We start from the raw sequence: 21,890 nt of genomic DNA, 5'->3' as shown, positions 1-21,890 counted from the left end.
TTGAGAACCCTTAGAGCACAGTAGTAGAACGCTGTGTCTGCCAAAGTCAGGTCAGTAATGATGAGCTCAGTTGATGAGTGGAAGGTAGTACTATCAAACCGTGGGTCAGATTTCTGTTAATTTGTCTTTGATCGAGCCCCTTTCTTCAGTAATTATTGTGTCGCTTCATTTGAGGCCAAATGTCACTGCTGCTGGAGTCGTATGAACATTTTGTTTTAATCAAGTCACCTTCTTGGTGAGCACCTTCTTAGGAACTATTCTGTATAACGTGTGAGTGTATGACACGAAAGACTTAAGTATAACATGGGAAGCAGATAAAGGAAGGCTACTCTCAGCTCAGTCTATCACATACTGATCATCACATACAGGCTCAGTTACAACTACGTACTTTTGACAAAGTATGGTGATGACAGCAGTAACCTAAGATAAATAAATATAATTGTTCGGCCATTTTAGATCCATGTTAATGAAACTGGAAACTGGGGCTGTTGCTTCCAAATACAGGCACATGTGTAATCTATGAGAACTGATATCAGAAATGGAATCTATGCATAATAATCAGCCAATGAGTTGCTTGAATTCCAAAAATCCATTTTGGCTGGTTTTGTGAATGATCTTAGTATTATAGTGCATAGCATCTGATTTCTTAACATGCACACTGTGAGAAAAGATTGAGGTCAGACACTCTTTTTGTATGAACACTGAGTGTGCAGCTGTCACTGTGGGCCTCAGAGCACAGTAGTACACAGCAGAGTCAGTCACTTGTAGATTCGGGATGGTCAGAGGAACTGAGCTGGAGGTGACGTTTAGTTTACAGTGAAATCTCTCATTGAACTCAGTGCCATTTTCCCCATTTCCATAATTATCTCTTCTTAGTATAAATTTGGGGAAGTCCTTTGGTCTTGTGTTGATCTAGTTGTTTTGTATCCACAGTTGAGAGTCACCATTCCTCCCTCAATGTGAACCATCTCCCCTTCTGGCTGTTCCACAGCGTCCTGCCCTCTGCATCCTAAAAGAAACACCTCTGGCTCAGAACACCACTAAGAGTTTGTAATCATGCACTGAAAACATTTAAATATATCTAAATAGAGAAAAACAATATAAGCACTACCGTACCAAGTATGCAGAAGACAGGTATAAAAAACTTTTGAACCCAAAACATCATGTTTTTTTCTAAGCCTTTGTGCTATCCAGTAGATTGCCAGTACAAAACTGAGGAGATATCTGCAACCATGCTTTCCTTAATCTTTTCTCTCACAGTCAGTTACATGTTCAACTCCGCCCATCCTACATGGACACATATCAGATCCAGATGATTGAGTGCCGTATCAGGCTTGTATTTACGTATGAGCTTCAAAGCAAAGTGGCACAGTAAAAACTTGCAATTTATCTTCTACTCAAAAGATAAGAAAATAAATTCAGTCAAATTTGAATTGAATGAAATTCCTGAACCATGAAATACTCCAAAGATTATTCAAACTGAGTGATGCAGTAAGATCAGACGTTATGTACTAAAGTAGTCAGTCACAGACTAGACCTGTGTTGCCACCATGTGGTGAATTGTTTACATTGCAGAGATAAAACAATTAATTTGTCCTGAAATAAAATTTCAGTGCAGTAAGTAGGTAAGTGAGAGGATCCATTCTAAGTGTGTGAAGTACCCCAAAAGAGGAAATTCAAAAGAGAGGCTTATATAGAGAGCAGTTGTGTTGGTCATCACAAGATCATCAGACACAACAGAGACATAACACTTCATGGACAAAAGGGTTTATTACATCATTCCTCAAGTCATATGGATAGAAATGAACAAGCTGACATTGCATTTTTGGCTAAATATTTCTATACAAATCATAATTTTTTGTTTACTTAAAAAAATACACTTAAAATCTGTCTTGTCAGCGTTGACATGTTCAATCATATAAATCAGGCACTGCGGATGTCTATGGCTGCAGGGCACAGTAGTAGATGTCAGAGTCTGACACTTCAGCAGATGAGATATTCAGATCAGAGTCTTTCTACACTTCAGGAAGAGTTGAGGATGAGTTGATTCCACCTTGAAGTCAGTGGATTCCAACAAGAGAATGATGAATGGACATTAGATCCTAGATTGTGCCGATTCCACTGCAGATTGTCCACAGCAGCACTGGATGTGCAGGAGAGAGAAGCTGTTTCACCCGCTGAGGCAATGACTTCGTGGGATGGATGGAGCGACACCATCTTGTTAACTGTCACCTGCAAAAGTAAGGGTGGAATTGTTATTCTTTTGTTTTATTATATTCTTTCATTCCCTACCTTTGAGACCATAATAATTTTTTCCCCCCTGAAAAGTATTTCCCACAAAACTTTAGAGTAGGCTCCTGAAATCCACCTGAGGTTGTTAAAAGAAGAAACAGTAGAAAGAGCATGATCACAATGTTGTATGAAAAGGCAGCGATCACAGGTCAAGGTCTAAATCCTACGTGTGACAGCTGTAGTATAAAGTGTCCCCCACATACAGTATACATACTGTGTATGTCTCATCTATGTGTGAAGGTTTGAAGAGGAAAAACAGTGACCATTTGTTTCATAGATAGGTACTTTGTTTTACTGAGAATCATTCACAATATATTGAATAGATAGTCTGACACGGTATTCTTGTATTGTGTTATTATGTTTTTCTCTAATCTGATCACAATTGTTTTCTTCATGGCTTTATGGAGCATACAGTGAGTATCATGGATCTTGTGTTATTGTGACATCATTTTAGATGTGTTGATTGATGTCCAGAACATTTTAGTTTTCACTGTTGATTTGTGCTTGATGAAAGGGGGTGGGAGTCAAAACGTTTTAATGAATTAGTACGCTGAGAAATTCATGTCCAGTTCACAGTGCCTTTTAAGGAATATCTGTATACCTTTTCCCTCCATCTTAGCTGGGAGGGTTTTTGTTCAGTGCAGCTGGGTTTCCCGATACTGTGGGCCTCAGGGCACAGTAGATAGGGTGACCAGATGTCCTCTTTTACCCGGACATGTCCTCTTTTTGAGAGAAAATGTGTCCGGCAGGGATTCCAAAATTGTCCAGGATTTTTCCTCGTCGGATATTTGTGTTTCTCTGGGTCCTTCATGAACTAGCTTTTACGCCCCTTACAAGTTTTGGAAAGGGTATCTCCCTTACGTTCCACCTTCTTGCGCGAGCTCTGACTGTAGAGTGAACTGTCATTGGTCGACCGCCCACTCAATGTTGCCAGATGCACGATAATTATCCTCCAAAGACGATAATTTTGAGCCTTTGGTACGATACTTCGCCATTTCCAATCTGGAAACACTGAGCACCTTGCCGCTTCCACTAGTTGCATTGTTTACAACAGCACATGACTTCTGCATGTGGAAAAGATGTCAAAATGTTGTCGCGGGGGAGGGGGCCGGGTCTTCTGCATGTGAAAAATATGTCAAAACTTCGTCATGGGGGGAGGGGGCGGGTCATGTGTATGCTATACACTACCACCCCCCGTCCCCCGCGATGAAGTGTCCTCTTTTTCACAAACAAATATGGTCACCTTACAGTAGTAGACAGCAGAGTCTGAGACTTCAGCAGATGAGATCTCCAGTGAAACTTGCTTTGCTGTTGTGACATGCTTGATTGATATCCCAGGAACAGGAGGAGTTGCATTGGTTATGTAGCCTTTATAATCCAGAATGAGAAACTGTGGCACTGAGTCCGTGAACTGGCGATACCAGTGCAGACTGTCAACAGATCCATTGTACTTGCAGATGAGCTGAACATTTTCTCCTTCTGTTGCATGCTTCACTGCAGTGTTGGGGACTATGACAATGTGCCATCACTACAGATGAGTATGTACTCTGACTGCCATACCAACGAGCCTGAATATTTGGCGTTGCGGTCAAGGGACAATACAGGGACAATAGAGTTTCCAGCACTCTTACCTTTTATTAGAGGGATTTACACAATTATCAGTATGTAATAATAATAATACATTCATTATTTTTCAATCATTTCAGCTATTTAATAGTGCAGTATAATATATAGGTAAAATAGAAGTTCTCCTACCCAAGAAGGTTGAAAACAGTAGCACTGTTAGAGGAATCATCATGGTAGAGCACATAGTGTCGTTCATGTGTGAGGCTGGTATGCAGATCTGTGTGGATTCAGTTCTTTCCACTCAGACACTTTCATCAGATCTCACCATGATGCTGTCTGTCTGTTCAGCTCCTCCCCTGACTGGTAGAGAGGATTGGTCATGAGCTGCACTGTGCCTTTACTGGTCAGGATAGTAACACATGTTACGACCCTGGCGGGTCTAGGCCCCCGCCCTGTGATATTTGCATGCCTGTTCTCTCTATCTCTACAGCAGGTGATTGAGGACAGGTGTATCATTGATTGGATGGGCTACAAAAGCCCTGGCCAGCCGGCAGACGGGAGAGCTTTGGATTCCCGGCATTTGGTTATCGTTGGTCGTTGGATAGTAATTGGTTTTGGATACTCGTTTGTTTTGGATCGTTGGTTTTGGATCTTTGTCGTAGGATTTTGTATTATCGTCGTCGTTTGTTTTGGATTACCATTTAACTGACTTTACATTACATCTTTGGTTTCTATTCACAACACTGACATTCACCACATGTTTGCTTATAATTTATAGATAAATATATACCTGTAACCATTAATAAATAACTTATTATTATTATATCATAAATTCTGCGTGGCCTCCCCTTTATGATTCATGCATTTGAGCCGTGCACGTAACACATAATACTGTAGTAATTCTACTAATGGAGTAATTCCACATATTCTGTTTAACTGCATTATCATCTTGGTATCCAGCATAGTCCAACCTTTTGGACTTTTGTTTCATGATGACTCTTGTTTGGACAATTCTCTCAGTGGCCTCACTTAGCCATTCAGAGTATTTCTCCTCAATGGCTTAAATGATCTCTTGGCTATTTGATTGTTTTCTGTGATTTATATCCATGTCCCAATCACTGCTTTAAACTAAGAATAATTCCTTAATGAAAAGGTTAATTCACTTCAGATGAATAGTTTATCATCATCAATTTGATCTGTTAATAGGGATGTGTGTTTCTCTCAGATGACAAGTGAATTGTTATCAACTTCTTACCTCAAACTTCAAATCGACTTCAAAATCAACTTGTTATAGTAATACAGTATCACACTCTTTAATCAGTAAGAAGACCTCTATCAATAGATACTGTCTGTGTGTCTGGGAAGCCTATGTTTTTGTGTGAGTGCTGAGTGTGCAGCTGTCACTGTGGGCCTCAGAGCACAGTAGTACACAGCAGAGTCAGACACTTGTAGAGTCTGGATGGTCAGAGGAACTGAGCTGGAGGTGACGTTTAGGTTGGAGTGAAATCTCTCATTGAACTCGGGGCCATTCTCCCCAGGGCCATAGTTATTTTTTCAAATTATGTTGATGCCAATAAAACGTTTACTGACATGAACCAAGCAAGATAGCTCTTACACCAATAATTAGCTTATGGTAAACTGATGGCCAAAAGTAAAGGTCTCTCTCTCTCTCTCTCTCTCTGCCTCTGGAAATACAACAGCTGTTATCAGTGTTCAGAGGGCAAAGTGATGGAGTGTTGGGAAGTTAGCTCGTTTTAGGCCTTCTAGGACCCTCCCTCTCAGCCTTGACAGCTTCTGCCCTCCATAGTCTGAACCAGTCTTTCCTCAGTAGTATCAAAATGCTGAGTGAAGCTTTTTCTATTTTACTGTAGGATACAGTAATCCCAGCAATTACTACACACTATACTGTATATATCGACTGCTGTCAAATATGAGCTTCAATATGCGTTCAGCAACCTCACATAAAAAGCCATTAAATAGGGAAACCATTGATTTCAGCCTGTACCAGGATGCTGTGGCTATGGCGACTGTGTACTCACAGTCACCATTCCTACCTCTAAACTGCTCAAGTCCTTTGTTGGCTGTTCAACAGAGTCATCATTTCCCTGCACACTGTAAGCTCATACCATTGACAACAAAAGTCAGTGGAGAAGGTATGATCTATATATATATATACTGTATAGATAACGCTAGATATGTAACCCTAGATATATATATATATATATATATATATATATATATATACACACATACACTGTATATATATATATAGAGAGAGACAGAAACACCATCTGGGGGTCCAATACAAACTGCCTGAATGCATCATTTAATTTCTCTCATAGGTATATCACTTCCTGTATGTGTTTATATTTCCCTCAGACACATCTGAGGGGTATTCCAGGAAGCGTGGGTACCCTAGCCTGGCATAAACCCTAAACCGCTGAGCAAACCTGTCGCACCTTACTCCGAGTTATGGGGTTCAGAACACCGTTTATGAGTTTGCTCAATCCACCCCGTGTTGCCTAAGCAAGAAGTGGGGAAAGACATCGACTATTCACAATAATAATACAATATAATATTGATAATATATAATAATAATCTTTATTTATAGTCACCATTTACAAAGTGCTCCACGGGGACAACAAGTTAAAACAGACATGAAATCATCAGGTTTGAAAAGGAAACAGATGAAAACAATTATAAGCCATACAAAAATAGTAGAGTGGTCCACCAATACATCTCAGATTGTGCAATCCTTCACAAACTGGGTTGAGCGCATGCGTAGAACCTATTTAGTTTTGCTGATCTGGCGTAAAGCCGCAGTGAAAAAGCACGGAGAGGAGGCAAACAGTACCCCTGCTTCAATAAAGGGAGCATGCGAGAGCCCACCGGTCGGGTGTATGCTTGTTCTGCCGTTACTCTTCTTATGTTTGACCTTGACTACGAAAATGGAAGATTCTATAGCTAAGCTAAAGCATTTCTCATAACTGGACTTTCAATCAAAACGTGAATTGATCAATAATGAGAGACCAATACCGTAGCTAAAAGGTATGCTTCAAACGACGGGACAGAAGATAACTCGATCGACTTCTCACACCCAAAGCCAAATTGCTTTGAAAATATTCATGTAATTTCCTTTGAATTGCCTTTTATTTCCTTAAAAATTAGTTTTTAAGGAAATTTTTAAGGAAAAGGCAATTCAAAGGAAATTAAAACTCATGCAAAACCAGGAACTTTCCTATAAAAGTGTGTTTTAAGAAGGGACTAAGGAAGTCACAGACTCTGCCAACCTGACTTCCTCAGGCAGATCGTTCCAGAGCCTCGGGGTCCTAACTGCAAATGCTCCGGCACGTGCGAGACTAAGAGATCAGAGATGTAGCTAGGAGAGAGGCCATGAAGAGCCCTCCAAGTAATCAATAAAATCTTGAAATCTATTCTGAAAGAATTTGAACCTTTTGTGAAAGTTGCATGAAAGGTCGGAAAGCTTCCCTTAAGTGCCGCTTAATGTCGGCTACAGTACAGGTATCAGAGACCACAATCTCCTCAGTGACATTTGGCCCCTTCATTTGGATCTTCACCTTCTTGTTGCAGCCCAGTTGGGGGTTATCTTCCTCAGTACACTTACCACTAGGTTTAGTGCATCTCCTCCTTCATGGAGAAAAACAGAGACATCGAAACATCGAAACACATTAGTTCTCCCGACAAAACTCACACCAGCCTATAGCTTTAAGGATAGAACACACAGAAACATCACAACTCTACACAAACCTCGCACTCGCCTATAGCTTTAAGGATAAAACACACAAAAACATCACAACTCTACACAAACCTCCCACTCGCCTACAGCTCTCCATCAGGAGCACCTCTCTCCATATTCACTAAATCTGTCTGATAAAACATCAAAGATGTCTTTAAGGCATTAAAAGACATACATTTTCCATTCAATCACGTACTTTTATCTGGCAGTGTGTGTGTGTGTGGAGGAAGGGTAAGAGGAGGGTTTCTTATCAACAGTCAGACAGTGGCCAACAGATAGACAGATCAAGAGTCAGACAGACAGACAGGTCAGTCAGTAGAAGTACACACCCAGTGAGGGTCACAGTACAATCCGGACGCCTATTGGACTCCTGCAGAAGACTGATCCCCTCCTCCAGTAAGCAAACCTTAAAACCCAATGAAGCCTGTAACCTAAAATAAAAATAAACTTCTTTAGTCTGTCATGGATCTTCCAACAAAAACATACACACTCTCTCACTCTCACAGACAATATCTGTTTTTTTTTTATTCAAACTCACTCCCTCACTCTCTCTCACACACACACTCTCTCTCTCTCTCTCTCTCTCTCTTCAATTCAGTTGAGCTTTATTGGCAGGACTGTTTCAAAGCAGCAGTGCCAAAGCAAATACATTTCAAACACCATAATACATGTCTTTAGATACAATATCTGTTTTTTATTAAATATTTCACTCTCTAGCACACACACACACACAGTCCTGCACAGAGTGTGTCCATACACACTACCCCTCCATGCATAGACTACATACAGAAACAGAAGATGATGTATCTCTTACTTGACTTCCTTCAGAGTGGGGCACGTGTGGATGAGGTTGAGGATCCAGTGGGCCCAGCTCTCAGTCAGGCAGCTCACCTCCAACTTCACCTCCTCCAGACCAGGCAGAGTCCCCCATTCAGTGAAGGACTCAAGAACACCTATACAGTCATCTGGAGACCTATGTGGACTTCAACACATACAAACAAAAACATGGCTGAATAATACCAGACACTCAAGTGTGTAAAATGTGTTTTCTTTTAATTATTTTTGAATAATTTAGTCTTACTTTGCTCTTAAACCTGTGGCATCGCAAAACTTGTCGATGAAGTCGGTAAAGCTGCCGCTGGTTGGGCTTTCGGCTTGTGACAGGGTAAGTAAAACAGGTGACATTGTGGAAGACAACAGTGAATTCACACCCAGTCTGAAACAAAGGCACATGAGGGCTTAGTTTAGTATTTAACAGATAACAATACTCACTCTTCAGGTGCAACCTGTAACGTTTACATACACCATTAACACAGACAGTGAAGCTTCTCTTGAAGGAAGGTTTTACCTGATGCCTCTAGAGTCTTTGTCCACAGAGAGAGAAAATGGTGGCCTTGAATTAACCTCAAGCCTGCCAATCAGAGCACAGAGTCAATGGAGACTGACCAATTAAAGAACAAACACAGAGTTAATTGGTTCTCGCCTATCAGAGTACACCACCAAAAGATAGAAATATACCATTCAGCACACACACACACACATACACAATCAGTTCAGCACCTTGCAGTTAATCAACCTTGACTGCTATGATAATCAGTTAATTTGAGCAATCTTGCTGTTCTCACTTCAGGCATGTCTCTGTGTTCTGAATGAAGTCCAAGCACAGGGCTGCGGTGGTGTCAGCGATGGTCTTCACAGACAGATAGACTTTGTCCACAGCCTTTTGTCTGGAGAGGGCACTGAGGACCTGCTCCACAATCTCAGGTGAGAGGCTGCTGATTTCCACGCTGCGAATAAGCACATACAGACCAATCTCAATCTTTCTCTTATGGTCTCTTTATTATGCACTCACGCATTATACATGTGTGTTCATGTTCTCTTTACTTGAATTAACCCTGACCCGTTTGTTATTAACATCAACTATGTCGAAGTAAGACAGGATGGCAGATTTGTTAATGTTAAGCCCCAACACTGCAAGGCTAAACTGGGTAGAAACTTGATTCAGTCCTGGACGGCACAAACAGAAGGGTATAAAACAGACATTTAACACAAGGAACACACTATATTTGCTCTACCTAATGTAGAATTGAAAACATAGAAGTTGTACAAGTGTTTTCTCTCTACAGTTTAATTTTGTCAATGAATTGGGCTACATTCTAGCAGCCAAATTGAAATGTAGATCAACGTCTTAAACGAAGCTACATGCAATAGGGCCATCCAACATCCCTTTGGCTAACCTATCCTTAAAAAAGGGCCTTCTGCAACGATAAACACGACCCGTACTGATGGAAGATTAAATGCATCATTTTCAGATTATGGCAGTTAACATTACTAGCCTGGCCTGAGCGCGATTGTAGCTTGTGTGCTTGAGCACAGAGGCTGTCACCTACAACGTCCTGAGTGTACACGGGACGTGGACGAGCTGCTGAGGTGCCGAGACAGGAGGATTGGCACGAGAGCTAACAGGTTGCCACAAACCGGGCTCTACATATACCGGACTCTCCATTGTTTTTCCCTTCCGGTTTCCCAACGCCTTGAGGTAAAGGGTTCATCCCTTTTTTGTTTGCTCACGAGCGAAGCGGGCGTTCATTTGTGGTCCTACCGCACACAAGCTACGGACAGGTCTGCAACGTTAGGGGGAAATAGAGGTTATGCCGGCATAGCGTAGGACTGTAAATATCTGTGTACTTTTACTTTTTGACTGTTATATGTGACTGTTTCTATTTCTATTTGTGTATTTTTGTGTTTCATGCCTTTTGAATATTTTAATTTGCCATTTGTTTGTATCCTGGAACACTAGGCTAATTTTAGCCGCATAGTAGCCTGAGCTGGTAGAGCTCAAGGCTACATAGCTTTTGAATAACGGTCAAGGTGACCTACGGTTGTTCAGTTTAATATTTTACATAAGTAAACATTTCTGTTTTTACTAAGCAAGAGGAGATTGTTTCTTTCATTGTCAATTGCTATACTGTTGGATTGGTCTATTTAGGCTTTGGGAATTATAGGGATATTTATAGGGAAATTAGGATTGCTTAATTGTCGTGAAAAGAGTTCATTCACGGAACACTATAAAATTAAAACAAACCTGTATGGGTTTACCACCCATATAGTGTACATAATTGACCTATCGCTAAGCCCCGCCCCTCGAACGCAGACGAGCCAATGGCAGTTTAGTAACAGCTGCACTTGGACATCTTGAGTTTACAAGTCCATAGAGTAGCTTTAGAAACTGTGATTCTTCTCTTGTTTTATGGGGTTTGTTGTAATGTAAGTTGAACAAAAATGGTCAAACGATGTGCATGGGGTAGATTCTGATAAAGACGACAAATGTAAACGACCATCAAACACCCGCTTTCTATATTTCTATAGCAATGAAATATACACATTCAAATATACAAATTGTTGTACATATACACAATTTGCAATATGCATGACCTAGACCATGCACCGTTTTCTTTGCCCTCCGTTCTCATACCTTGTGCATGTGCTGCATACCAGAAATGGCCAACAGAAAAGCGAAATATTCTGATACGGCTCATGTTACCATGGAAACAATAAATCAAGCTAGCTTTACCAGCTGCGGCATGTCAGATATAGCTAACAGAAACAGTTTTGTCATTTTTCTCAATGATGGTCAATTATTGGTAGTTAAAGAAGCACTATTTTGATAGTTTAGATTAATTTTCTGTATTTTAAGGAAAATGAGCTGTGGAAGCAGTGAGCATCTAGCAGCAATTATCATAGACATATACTGTATCTATAACTTATGGTAAGGTTTACACTTACATGTTGGAAAACAGAACGTCTCATGGAGGATGTTTGCTAACGCTATTTCAGTTAAGTGCAATGTAGTAACTCAGTGAATTATCAGAATAGCCTGTCTTTTCATTCAACCTCCTCCACTTAGCATTCTTCAAACAAAAGCTTGTGGGAAAAAAATATTTCATATGTTGAGTTATCTTGCACTTACAGAGGCTTGATTGCTATTTTGAGTTACTTTTAAAAGCATATTTGCACTTTAATTTGTATTACTATTTAATGTATTTATTATGATGATAACATTTGTATAACTTGTTACTCAAATACATTTGAAGTTCAAATTCCAACATTTTGAGTCAATAGTCTAATTTGCTATGGGAAATAATCATTAGAATAGTCGATTAATCGAAAAAATAGTCGATAGATGAATCGATTACCAAAATAATCGTTAGTTGTAGCCCTACCGTTTAGGGCGAGAAGTGTCCATCGTTTCACACTGCATTTTTGGACCGTTTGCAGTGCGCAATCCGGGTACTTTCAGTGCCCTGAATTCTGCTGGTTTTGTGAGTGTGAACACCCTACGCCCTGAAAGTCAGTGTTTGAAGTGCGCAAGTACGCGATTTGAGACATAGCCAGTGCCTCAACAGCCACGAACCTTACCGCACTTCACTGGAGTCTGGCTTGTCTTCGGGCGAGCTCCTGGGCTAACTTTTTCACGCATTGGGGTTGCTGGTTGTGGTGTTTCCACCTTTGGCTAAAACAACACGCCGACACCACTTGCATAGTATTGTTTTTTGGTCAAGGTTGGAGATTTTGAACCCAAACCATTACCAAACGAGAGAGGTGCCTCCTTTCTTTTAACCAATTCGTCATCATCCTGCTCTTGAGCAACATCACTTTCTGCGTGTTTTCGCTCATCCTCGATTGTTCACTTTTGCACTTATAATAAGCTATATATATATTAGTACTTAGCTTGCCTACTAACTGCTGCTGCCTGCATGCTTGTTTGTTGCTAGCACTACTTGCACGCAACAATTACATGCAACGCCTGCTCATAAAAATAGTTCAACATATTTACATACATTCTTTTTTTCGTAAGAGGTTAGATTAAAGTAAAAAATAGATGTAGCTACTAACTACTATCACTCAATTGAAATTTTGAACAAAACAACATGAATGCCAAATTAGAATTTATGAATATATACCGGTATCCACGGTATAGCAAAATCCATATCATGGCGCAGCACAATACCGGTAGTGACTTTCATACCGGTGTAGCGCCCACTCCTACTCCAGACCCACATGTGGTGCTCTAACAGCTATAAGATATAAGGGATGGAATGATTACTGTTCTGACCCAGCATGACTTTGATGCTTTGTGCTGGGAGTATAAAATAGGTATCAGTCTCACTGAAATGATGGCACTGCATGCTGTCAAAAACTGACAGGAGCAAGGGTGGCGTTCCTACTAACACCTGCCCACAACCTGACAAAACCACAGAGGACCTTTGGTGTTTTGTGTTTGCATGTGGTTCATATAGGAGTCATATGTATATTATTTTTTGGGAATGTTACAACAATACTCAAGGTTGCATAACCTGGCTGCATAAAATGTCTATCTGGCACTTGACTTATGAAATGGTTCAGTTTTTCTCCTCTTTGATCACCTCTTGTATTGTTGTACCTTATAATTAGTCATACTTGTAATGAAATGATTGCGATGTGTTTTAGTGCTGTGTGAAAATATCCATTCTATTTCTCATATATTATGGAAGGCAATAGTGATTTTACATTTTACATCACAAGCACATGAGGGCTTAGTTTAGTATTTTACACATAACAATACTCACTCTTCAGGTGCAACCTGTAACGTTTACATACAACACTGTTAACACAGACAGTGAAGCTTCTCATGAAGGGAGATTTTACCTGAGGCCTCTGGAGTCTTTCTTCACAGAGAGAGAGGATGGTGGACTTGAATTAACCTCAAGCCTGCCAATCAGAGCACAGAGTCAATGGAGACTGACCAATTAAAGAACAAACACAGAGGTAATTGGTTCTCGCCTATCAGAGTACACCACCAAATGATAGAAATATACCATTCAGCACACACACACACACACACAGAGAACCTTGCAGTTAATCAACCTTGACTGTAAATCAATGATAATAAGTCAATCAATTATGATTCATTATTTTAGCAATCTTGCTGTTCTCACCACAGGTGAGGGCACGTCTTTGTGTTCTGAATGAATTCCAAGCACAGGGCTGGGGTGGTGACAGTGATGGTCGTCACAGACAGATGGACTTTACCCACAGACTTTTGTCTGTAGAGAGCTCTGAAGACCTGCTCCACACTCTCAGGTGAGAGGCTGCTCCCTGCCACGCTGTGAATGAGCACATACAGACCAATCTAAATCTATCTCTTCTGGTCTATTTATTATGCACTCACGCATTATAGATGTGTGTTCATGTTCTCTTTAATTTAATTAACCCTGACCCGTTTGTTATTAAGATCAATTATGTCTAAGGAAGACAGGATGGCAGATTTGTTAAAGCGTCTGCTAAATGACTAAATGTAAATGTAAATGTACTCCCCAACACTACAAAGCTAAACTGGGTAGAAACTGGATTCAGTCCTGGACGGCACAAACAAAAGGGAAGACAACAAGCATATAACACAAGGAACACACTATATTTGCTCTACCTAATATACAGTTTAAAAGATAGAAGTTGTACAAATTCTATATAATCACAAATCACAAATGTAAACTGATTACCTCAGTTCAGCCAGGATCGTCCCCTCCCCCAGAGCTGAGATCAGGACACCAACATCAGCATCTGACAGCCTCCACACAGTTAACCTTTCAACAATATGAAGACAGCCATCAGACCATTCAACCACAACAGATCAGCTCTCTCACAAACAGACAAAAGCACGACACACAGATGAAGCAGAACGTATGAAAACACTGATGGCCAGATGTTTCCACATGGCCAGAGTACCCCATGAGTAGAACTACTCACATTCAAATCCACTGGCTGGTGTGACATTTTGTACTTCAGTACTTGTATTCATATTATTACAGCAACAGATAAGTTAACAAGTCAAAGGCTCAGAAAAAGAGCAGAGCTGTTTTGATACAGAGCATGAAAGGAATATGTTGAGACTGTGAATTTCTTGAATGTTTGAAAAAACAGTAGACTGGTGATACAGAGTGTAAAATCTCAAGACTCCAAGACTTCCTTTCACATTTACTCATACCCTCACCTGGTATCAAATCTCTTTTGTATATTCATTTCATATTCATACTATGTATAATCATTTTTTGGGGAATATTACAAAAATATTCAAAGTCGCATAAAGGTCTTTTTGGCCCTTGACTCTGAGGAAACAATTTACTTTAATTGAATTGTTGCACAGTTATACTTGTGGTGAAATGATTGCAAGGTGTTGTAGTGCTGTGTGAAAATATCCATTCTAGTTCTAACATATTATGGAAGGCAATCTGTATAATATTGTGCTAATCTTGGTCACCTGATATGAATGTATATTATGCAATCTGAAGACGCATTTCTCTCTTCAGAGACACTCACCCCAGCTCCTCGCACCTGCTCAGTGCAGGCTGCAGCATCCTCAGCTTATCTGCTGTTATGTCGCACCTTGTGAGCTTCAGGCTTCTGATGGTCGGGCAACACTGCAGGCAGTACAGCAGCACCAAGCAGTCTGTGCTTGTCAGGGCAGTGTTGATCAACCAAATCTCTCTCCAGCATCTAATGGCTTTCCTTACAAAGTCATCCTCATGGAGCTCATAGAGACAATGAAGTAGATGCAGCATATCCCCAGCACCCATGCTCTTATTTTGTAAAATGCTTAGAAGCCACTCCTGCAGATGATCTTGAATGGATGGCCAGGACTGCTTTTTCAGGTGTGGGTCAATGTCTTTGTTTGAAAGCCCAAAAAGGAATTGAACAACAGGTTTAAAACGTTTAACGTTTCCTAACAACTCCTTTAGTTTGTCAAGTGCCTCTTCCTCATTCTCCAACATCAGGTACTGGCAAGCAGTGAAGAACTCCTGGAAGCTCAGATGCATGAAACTGTACTTTCTTTCCTGTTTGACATTGATGGTTTGCAAGTGTTTGCAGAGGAAAGGATTGTATTTGGTTGCTTGTGATGGATCAGGGAAAGCCTCAGACAAACTTTTCTCATCAAACAGGACCTGATGTTCCTGTAACCCTCTCTCTGCAAGCTGGCCCAGGCTCCTCAGCAGTGTTTCAGGCTGACCCAAACCCTGGCAGTGATGCTCCAGCAGAGTGGTCACAAAGTGTACAAATATAGAGGTGGTTGTTTTTAGTTCCTTAATGATGTCCATTTCTTGCTCCCTGAAAACTGTGCAGGTGATCCAGCAGATAACGGGGATGGAGCAGGCAGTGTACAAAGTCTCGTTGGTCCTCACACAGTCAAAGGCTTTCTTGGCTAGCAGTTCTTCTTTGAAAAACCTCTGGAAGTACTTCTTCACCCCCTCCTCCTCAGTGAAGCCTAGGATGTCAGTGAAACGCTGAGAAGAACTGAGCAGCCTGCTCAGTTTGTCTGAAGCTGTGGACCTGGTGGTGACTAGCAGGAGGCACTTAGGCAGGAGAAGCCCCTTTAGCAGAGCACTCAGAGTGGCCTCAACAGGAGCTTCTCTAAAAGGGTCTTTAGGTGGCACTCCGCAAGTTTTCTCAAATGAGAACTTGAGCTCATCAAAGCCATCAATGAGGAAGAGCACTTTCATTGTTGAATCCCTCAGCACCTCTTCTGTCTCACTTGTGAAGCCTGGACAGTATCCCAGGAGATCCACCAGACTGCATGCCTCTGAGATTTCATTAAAATTTTTGCATTCAAGGTGAAGAACAAGGTGGACCAGATCTTGGAATACTTTTCCTGAGGCCCAGTCGTACATGATCTTCTGAGAAGTGAAGGATTTGCCATGTCCAGAGTGGCCCTGCAGAATGACTGCCTTTGGAACCTCTCCACCGTCATCAGGTTTGAACAACTGGTCAACAGTGATTCTTCTGTGCGCTTCACTGGCCCTGGTTTTTAAGACCTGCTGGTGATGTTTTCCTCTACAACGGATCTCCTCCTCTCTTTCACTCTGCTTTCTTGGTTTCTCAACGATCAGCAGCTCAGTGTAGCGATCAGCCAGCAGCACATTCTCACCAGGTCCAGAGTTATACTCCTTCACTTTTTTATATTCGGAGCAGACGGATGTCTTGTATTCATTTATTTTAGAGGTATGATCTACAAAAGAACATTTTTACACACAACATTGACTATTATTTTTAATTATTTTTTCAGTTTTAATTTAATATAATGATATAGTAATTTAATCAAATCTGAATTTACCAGGGTCCTGTGGTGGTGTTGCCGGAGCAGAAACCCCAAGACCTTCAGGGAATAAAGAGGATGAAATGAATTTGGATGAAAAGGATGAGGTGGACATCCACTGGAACGGTTTTCCCAAAAGGACATTTCTGGGCTTGACCAGAGACACTACTGGGTTGGAGAGGATGGTCTCTCCTACTCCTACTCATGGTTTGCATGCTGCTTACTGTCTAGAACAGTTTGCATGATTCTACACAACTGAGCTTCACTGAATGGAGTCATACTGTGTCCAGGGTTAATTTTGACCTCTCTTCTTCACACCCCTACATGTCACTGGACTAGCAGTACCTGGAGCTAACGCTATAATACACATCTGATGTTCACACTCCCTGTGAGTGTGTGTCAGCACTGCAGATGAAACATGTCTTCTGTATTAACACTCAAACCAGGACATCAATAGATCATTTACTGTTGAATCCAATGTCTTTTTCTTACCATGATAATGATGATGAATGTTTGAGTTGATGCTGATGTTTCCTTGAACGGTATTGCCCGTCAGTGTTGGAACTAAGACATGGCTTCCACCCTGAGCTACAATTTTCCCATCCTGAGCTTCAGGAGAGGAGCCACTTGCAGCCTCTTCTGGGTCCTCTCCTGCCAAGGATTCAAACAGAAAGCAGACCTAACAAACAGCAGCACTAGAGACTCACATCCCTTACTACAAAACTTGTCAGATCCAATGGGCTTTAGACTGGGTCGTAGTTTTAGATTAATATTTCTGACAATTGTTACTGTAGTTCTGATCCATTCGATGTGTATATGTCCTTCAGGTATGGTAGTGTATTATAAAAGTGAAACGATGCATACATTATTCCAAAAGCGTGAGTAAGAGCAGTTGAGCAAAATGGACATAAAGTGAATGGAAGTCAATGGACACCGTAAACATAAGATGTGCGGTGACCACAGAAATAAAAAACGGGTCGGATGACTTGACGGCGGTCTGTGGTGTGTGTCTAAGATCCCTGCTTGTTTGCCATTATGTGTCAGTTGTCCTTTTGTTTAAATAAATGGTGTGGAAAATGCTGATATTAGCCATGACTCTGCTCATCACTACAGTATTAGCCTATTGTCAAGATGAAAATCAAGGTAAGGTTGGGTACCTACCCCTCTTTAAGGATGACTCCATGAGTGTAACTGCTGTTGAACTAGGTCGTCATTAAGTCAAGCCCTCGGGAGTTAGAACATCTACAATACAAATTAATAAATGCCAACAAATTTAACGTACATTGATAATATATTTTGATTCTTACAATCTGTTGCTGACAGACAGAAGTCTCACTCACAGATAACAATTTATTTCTTACATATCCTACACTTTACTTTAGCCGCCGTAGAGACGCACCTGTAGTAAGTAGTTTGTAGGGTATTCTATGTTCTTCTAAGACATGTCAGGCCACTAGACCCAAGACATGTCTTGACAAAATGCCCAATCAAGAATGTTCCACACACACTGCCTAATCAAGAACGTTCCACACACACTGGGTAATACAGATTGTCACATGACTACAGTAGGATGTTATTAGGGACTTTAAGCAGTGACGTTGGGGACGGCTACGGCGTCCACGAAACATTCCAACGGGTTGCCGTACTAGTGGTAATCGACTATCACTAAGCAACTAATTGTAACTCTCAACGGCTACTTCTTGGGCAAACTGACGTTCGCTCTGAGCATCATCTTGGGTGCTGGCAACGGATGACATGTCTATGAATGGGAATGGGCCATCCCAACGTTCGCCGGTGAATATTTCCTGATATTCACCGCTGCGAAAAGATATTGACCACTGTCATTGGCAACGGTTTTTTTTGCTTCTAATTCACATCTTTCATATCATTCCGCAAGTAGTCCGGTCATTTAACGTAACAGACTCATTGTAATTTGAAGTCAGCGAGTAATGGGTTGCTAAGCAACACCTGAAACTTAAAAGTTCTATTTGCTTGAAGAACTATTTATTTCTTAGCTGAAATCACGAAACGGCAACTAAGTCATTAAAAAGAGGTATTTTGGAGGAATGTCTTCTATTGTTTTGGCAAGTAACTGTATAATAAGCCCTTACTTATTATCAGACCAGACGAAACTTAAAATCCATTTGCAAAAGTTTCTGTTTCAGTCAGTACCATTTATGGAGGCCAAAAGGGTCCTTTGGTCTGGGTCGAGGCCATTTAAATCTGTGAACATGTGTAGCTACATGTCACACTGCCACACTGAGGCAAAGTTGATAAAGTATCATAAACATCTCTGAGGTATTTCTCCGATAACACTGAATAACCGACTGAGTATTTGAGGGGACAGGAAAGACCGAAATACAAAAAGATCTGTGCACAAAGCAGTGTTTAATGGAAGGAAGAGAGAGAGAGATGAGATGCCAACGCCTGCTGCCAAATGTGGACATGGGTCGACCTTTGAAAGAACTTTGATCAGATAAACAGGAAATGTTCAAAGGTCAGAGCTGTTAGGTAGCAAGAAAGTAAGTGAAACAGTCAGGGAATTACAAAAGTGAGCAAATAGGCCAAGCAGTAGACACCAAAAGCAATCGCCAGTTTTACATACCAGTATTTTCCAAAATTATTATTATTATGCCCATTGGCTGTTGTGGTAAACTTCCACCCAGGCCTAAACACCCCAGATCAACTCAAGGGCTATGGAAGTAAAAATTGAGCCTTCTCAGGAACGCCACAAACAAACTCATATTTGACCATCATGTTACAAATGTGGACTTCATATTTGATGCCATTTGGATAGCTCACAGCAGGAGCCGTTGGGACAACTATTCCATTCTTACATATCCTACACTTTAATTTCCCTTCACTGCCGTATGATCGTGTCATTTCATTGAATAAAACATATACGCTAAATGTACAGGTGAAAACGTATGAGTGAATCTGTAATAAACCAGATACAGAAAAGACTTAGAAGGTCTCTTAACTAACACAGCAAGTTACTATATTTTTACAGCACAGCTGGCTAATAACTGCTAATGTAAGCCACTAACAGTCATATATTAGCACGTAACATAAATTACTAATAATTTCATTTTGCATATCAACGAACTAACACAACTCATTGAAACTAAACGTAGGTCACATAAACATATTAACCACAGTGTGAGACAACCAAAAAACTTACAGCAATTGCGTTCGAGGGTGTGAGGAAAAGCGTAACACAATAGAGAGGCTTTCACCATGAGCGTAACTTCTTCACTGCCGCGAAGTTCTCTATCCCAGAATGCAAGCATTTCCATGTTGTCAAAGTCCAATACAGTACTGTGTGCGTGTCTATAACAGGATTGTCCAAAGTAACTAACCAACTGCAGCTAACTGCATTTTTAATTGGCCCGCTGCAAATTCTAAAAATATAATGGAATATTGTGTGCAGAAAATTTCAGACACGGTGGGGAAATGAATATTTCTTCATAGAGGTCAAGGGAAAGTGTGTTTTATTTGCAATTAAACTGTTGCAGTGATGAAAGAGTAAAGTGCCTTGCATAAGTATTCACCCCCTTGGATGTTTGACCCTTTTATTGCTTTTATAAATAAATCATGGTCAATATAAGTCGTTTTTTTTTACCAAAAACATCACAAAAAGCCCTCTTTAATGTCAAAGTGAAAACAGATTTCTACACAGTAATGTCAATGTAAGTCCAAACATCCCCAGAATGTGTAAGAGATTTGTCCAGAGGGTCATGACGCCCTCTGTATGAAGCCTGAGCTGTGAGATTGGAGCCCTGTAATGTCTGTTTCTCAGCTCTGAAAGAAGGATGATGACATCGTCATCTTTTGAACATGTAGTGTTCAAATGTCGCCCCACCATGGTTCCCAGTGGTATTGCAGTCCACGGGCATCTCTGTATTTTGTCTTGTGCGATCAAATACATTTTGACAGTATATGAACTATTTATTATGACTCACTAGTAGACATTGGTGTCATATGTGAGTATTATGTGGATGTTGAGTGACTGTATGTTTGTTATGATGTTGCTTATTGTGTTCTGCAGTTGCCGTTTCTTTTAATTAGGACCGCTCACTTTCAGAACTCTGCTGGGCAACGCCCCCTTGACTGGTGCGCCTCGCAAACATCTGATTGCATGGTACAGGTGCAGATAATTATGTCTGATTGAGCCCCTTTTTAACATGAACACTGAATAGTCTGTGAAGGCTGGACGTAAAGCAGGATTACTAGAGAGGACGGAGGAACCAAGTCTGGGACAGAGCTTTTGTAGTTGTTGGCGTTGCTGGATTACCGGACGTCTGTTAAACAAGATCCGAAGTTGATTGTTTCCCTACTGCTTTGGAGTGGAGGCCGGGGAGATCCCCGTCGTCTGCGTTCGTGGGTTGCCAGGAAAGAGCTGACCGGAGTCGTCCGTTTGACTGAGAGAAGCCTGATTAAATATTGACTGAGAGCGAGATTCGTCTGCTCTCGGTTCAATGGTGAGTGTGCCTTGTCCGCTATTAAACTGAAGAATTACGTATTAGCACCATACAGAGTAGAGTTTCACGGACTATCACAAGTAGCTATTTTCTTTGGGTGGATTTACTTTTGGTTGATATTATTACCTTTTCGTGTGTTGGCTATTTATTTTCTGTTTGCTGTGAGTGTGTATTGCTACTTGTGGAGATACTGGCGATTTCTCTCTCTCTGTGTGCGTGCGAGTGTGCGTGATTGACAGACCAACGTGAGCAGCTGTGGTGCGGTGGTGGATGCTGACGGACTTTGCTTGCGGACTTTGGATACGGCGGACTCTTGGACATTGTAGACTGTGGTTCCTTCGGCAGTGGCCTACGGCCTGATTCATATGGACTTGTGTTGTATTTATATTTTAGTGCTTGTAATAAATTGTATATTTTTGTATCAGAAACGAAGTCTGGATGAATCTGTAGTGCTGCTCCCACCAAACAAAGAACCTAAACACTAGAACTTTAAACTAGAGGCCCATCTCTATAAACTGGGTGGCGTAGTCGGTCTACACTGCCGTCCTCCCGTCACATTTGGCAGTAGTTGGCAGGATTTGGTTTGGAGCTTCACTTACAGTTCATCCAGACAGTGTTTAGTTTAAACTGTAAAAATGATGCCTGTTTATGCTGGTGCACCTTGGAT

General features: G+C 41.0%; 1 protein-coding gene across 1 annotated transcript; it reads right to left on the bottom strand.

The window, feature by feature from the left end:
• Positions 1-7,234: 7,234 nt before the first annotated feature.
• Positions 7,235-20,008, bottom strand: LOC105906123 (NACHT, LRR and PYD domains-containing protein 1 homolog). The gene is made up of 14 exons (XM_031559457.1): positions 19,924-20,008; positions 17,904-17,984; positions 17,235-17,393; positions 16,761-16,802; positions 14,972-16,655; positions 14,155-14,238; positions 13,594-13,761; positions 13,304-13,366; positions 9,241-9,402; positions 8,964-9,026; positions 8,697-8,831; positions 8,430-8,597; positions 7,945-8,046; positions 7,235-7,506 (listed from the first exon to the last, which is right to left on the bottom strand). The coding sequence occupies exons 2-14, from the start codon at positions 17,923-17,925 to the stop codon at positions 7,290-7,292; spliced, it is 3,069 nt and encodes a 1,022-aa protein (XP_031415317.1). The 5' UTR covers positions 17,926-17,984; positions 19,924-20,008; the 3' UTR covers positions 7,235-7,289.
• Between the last annotated feature and the right edge of the window lie 1,882 nt (positions 20,009-21,890).

This window comes from Clupea harengus, chromosome 22, assembly GCF_900700415.2.
Source record: "Clupea harengus chromosome 22, Ch_v2.0.2, whole genome shotgun sequence".
Lineage (NCBI taxonomy): Eukaryota > Metazoa > Chordata > Actinopteri > Clupeiformes > Clupeidae > Clupea > Clupea harengus.
The sequence above is the reverse complement of the archived record's forward strand: the minus strand, read 5'-3'. Positions and strand labels throughout refer to the sequence as shown.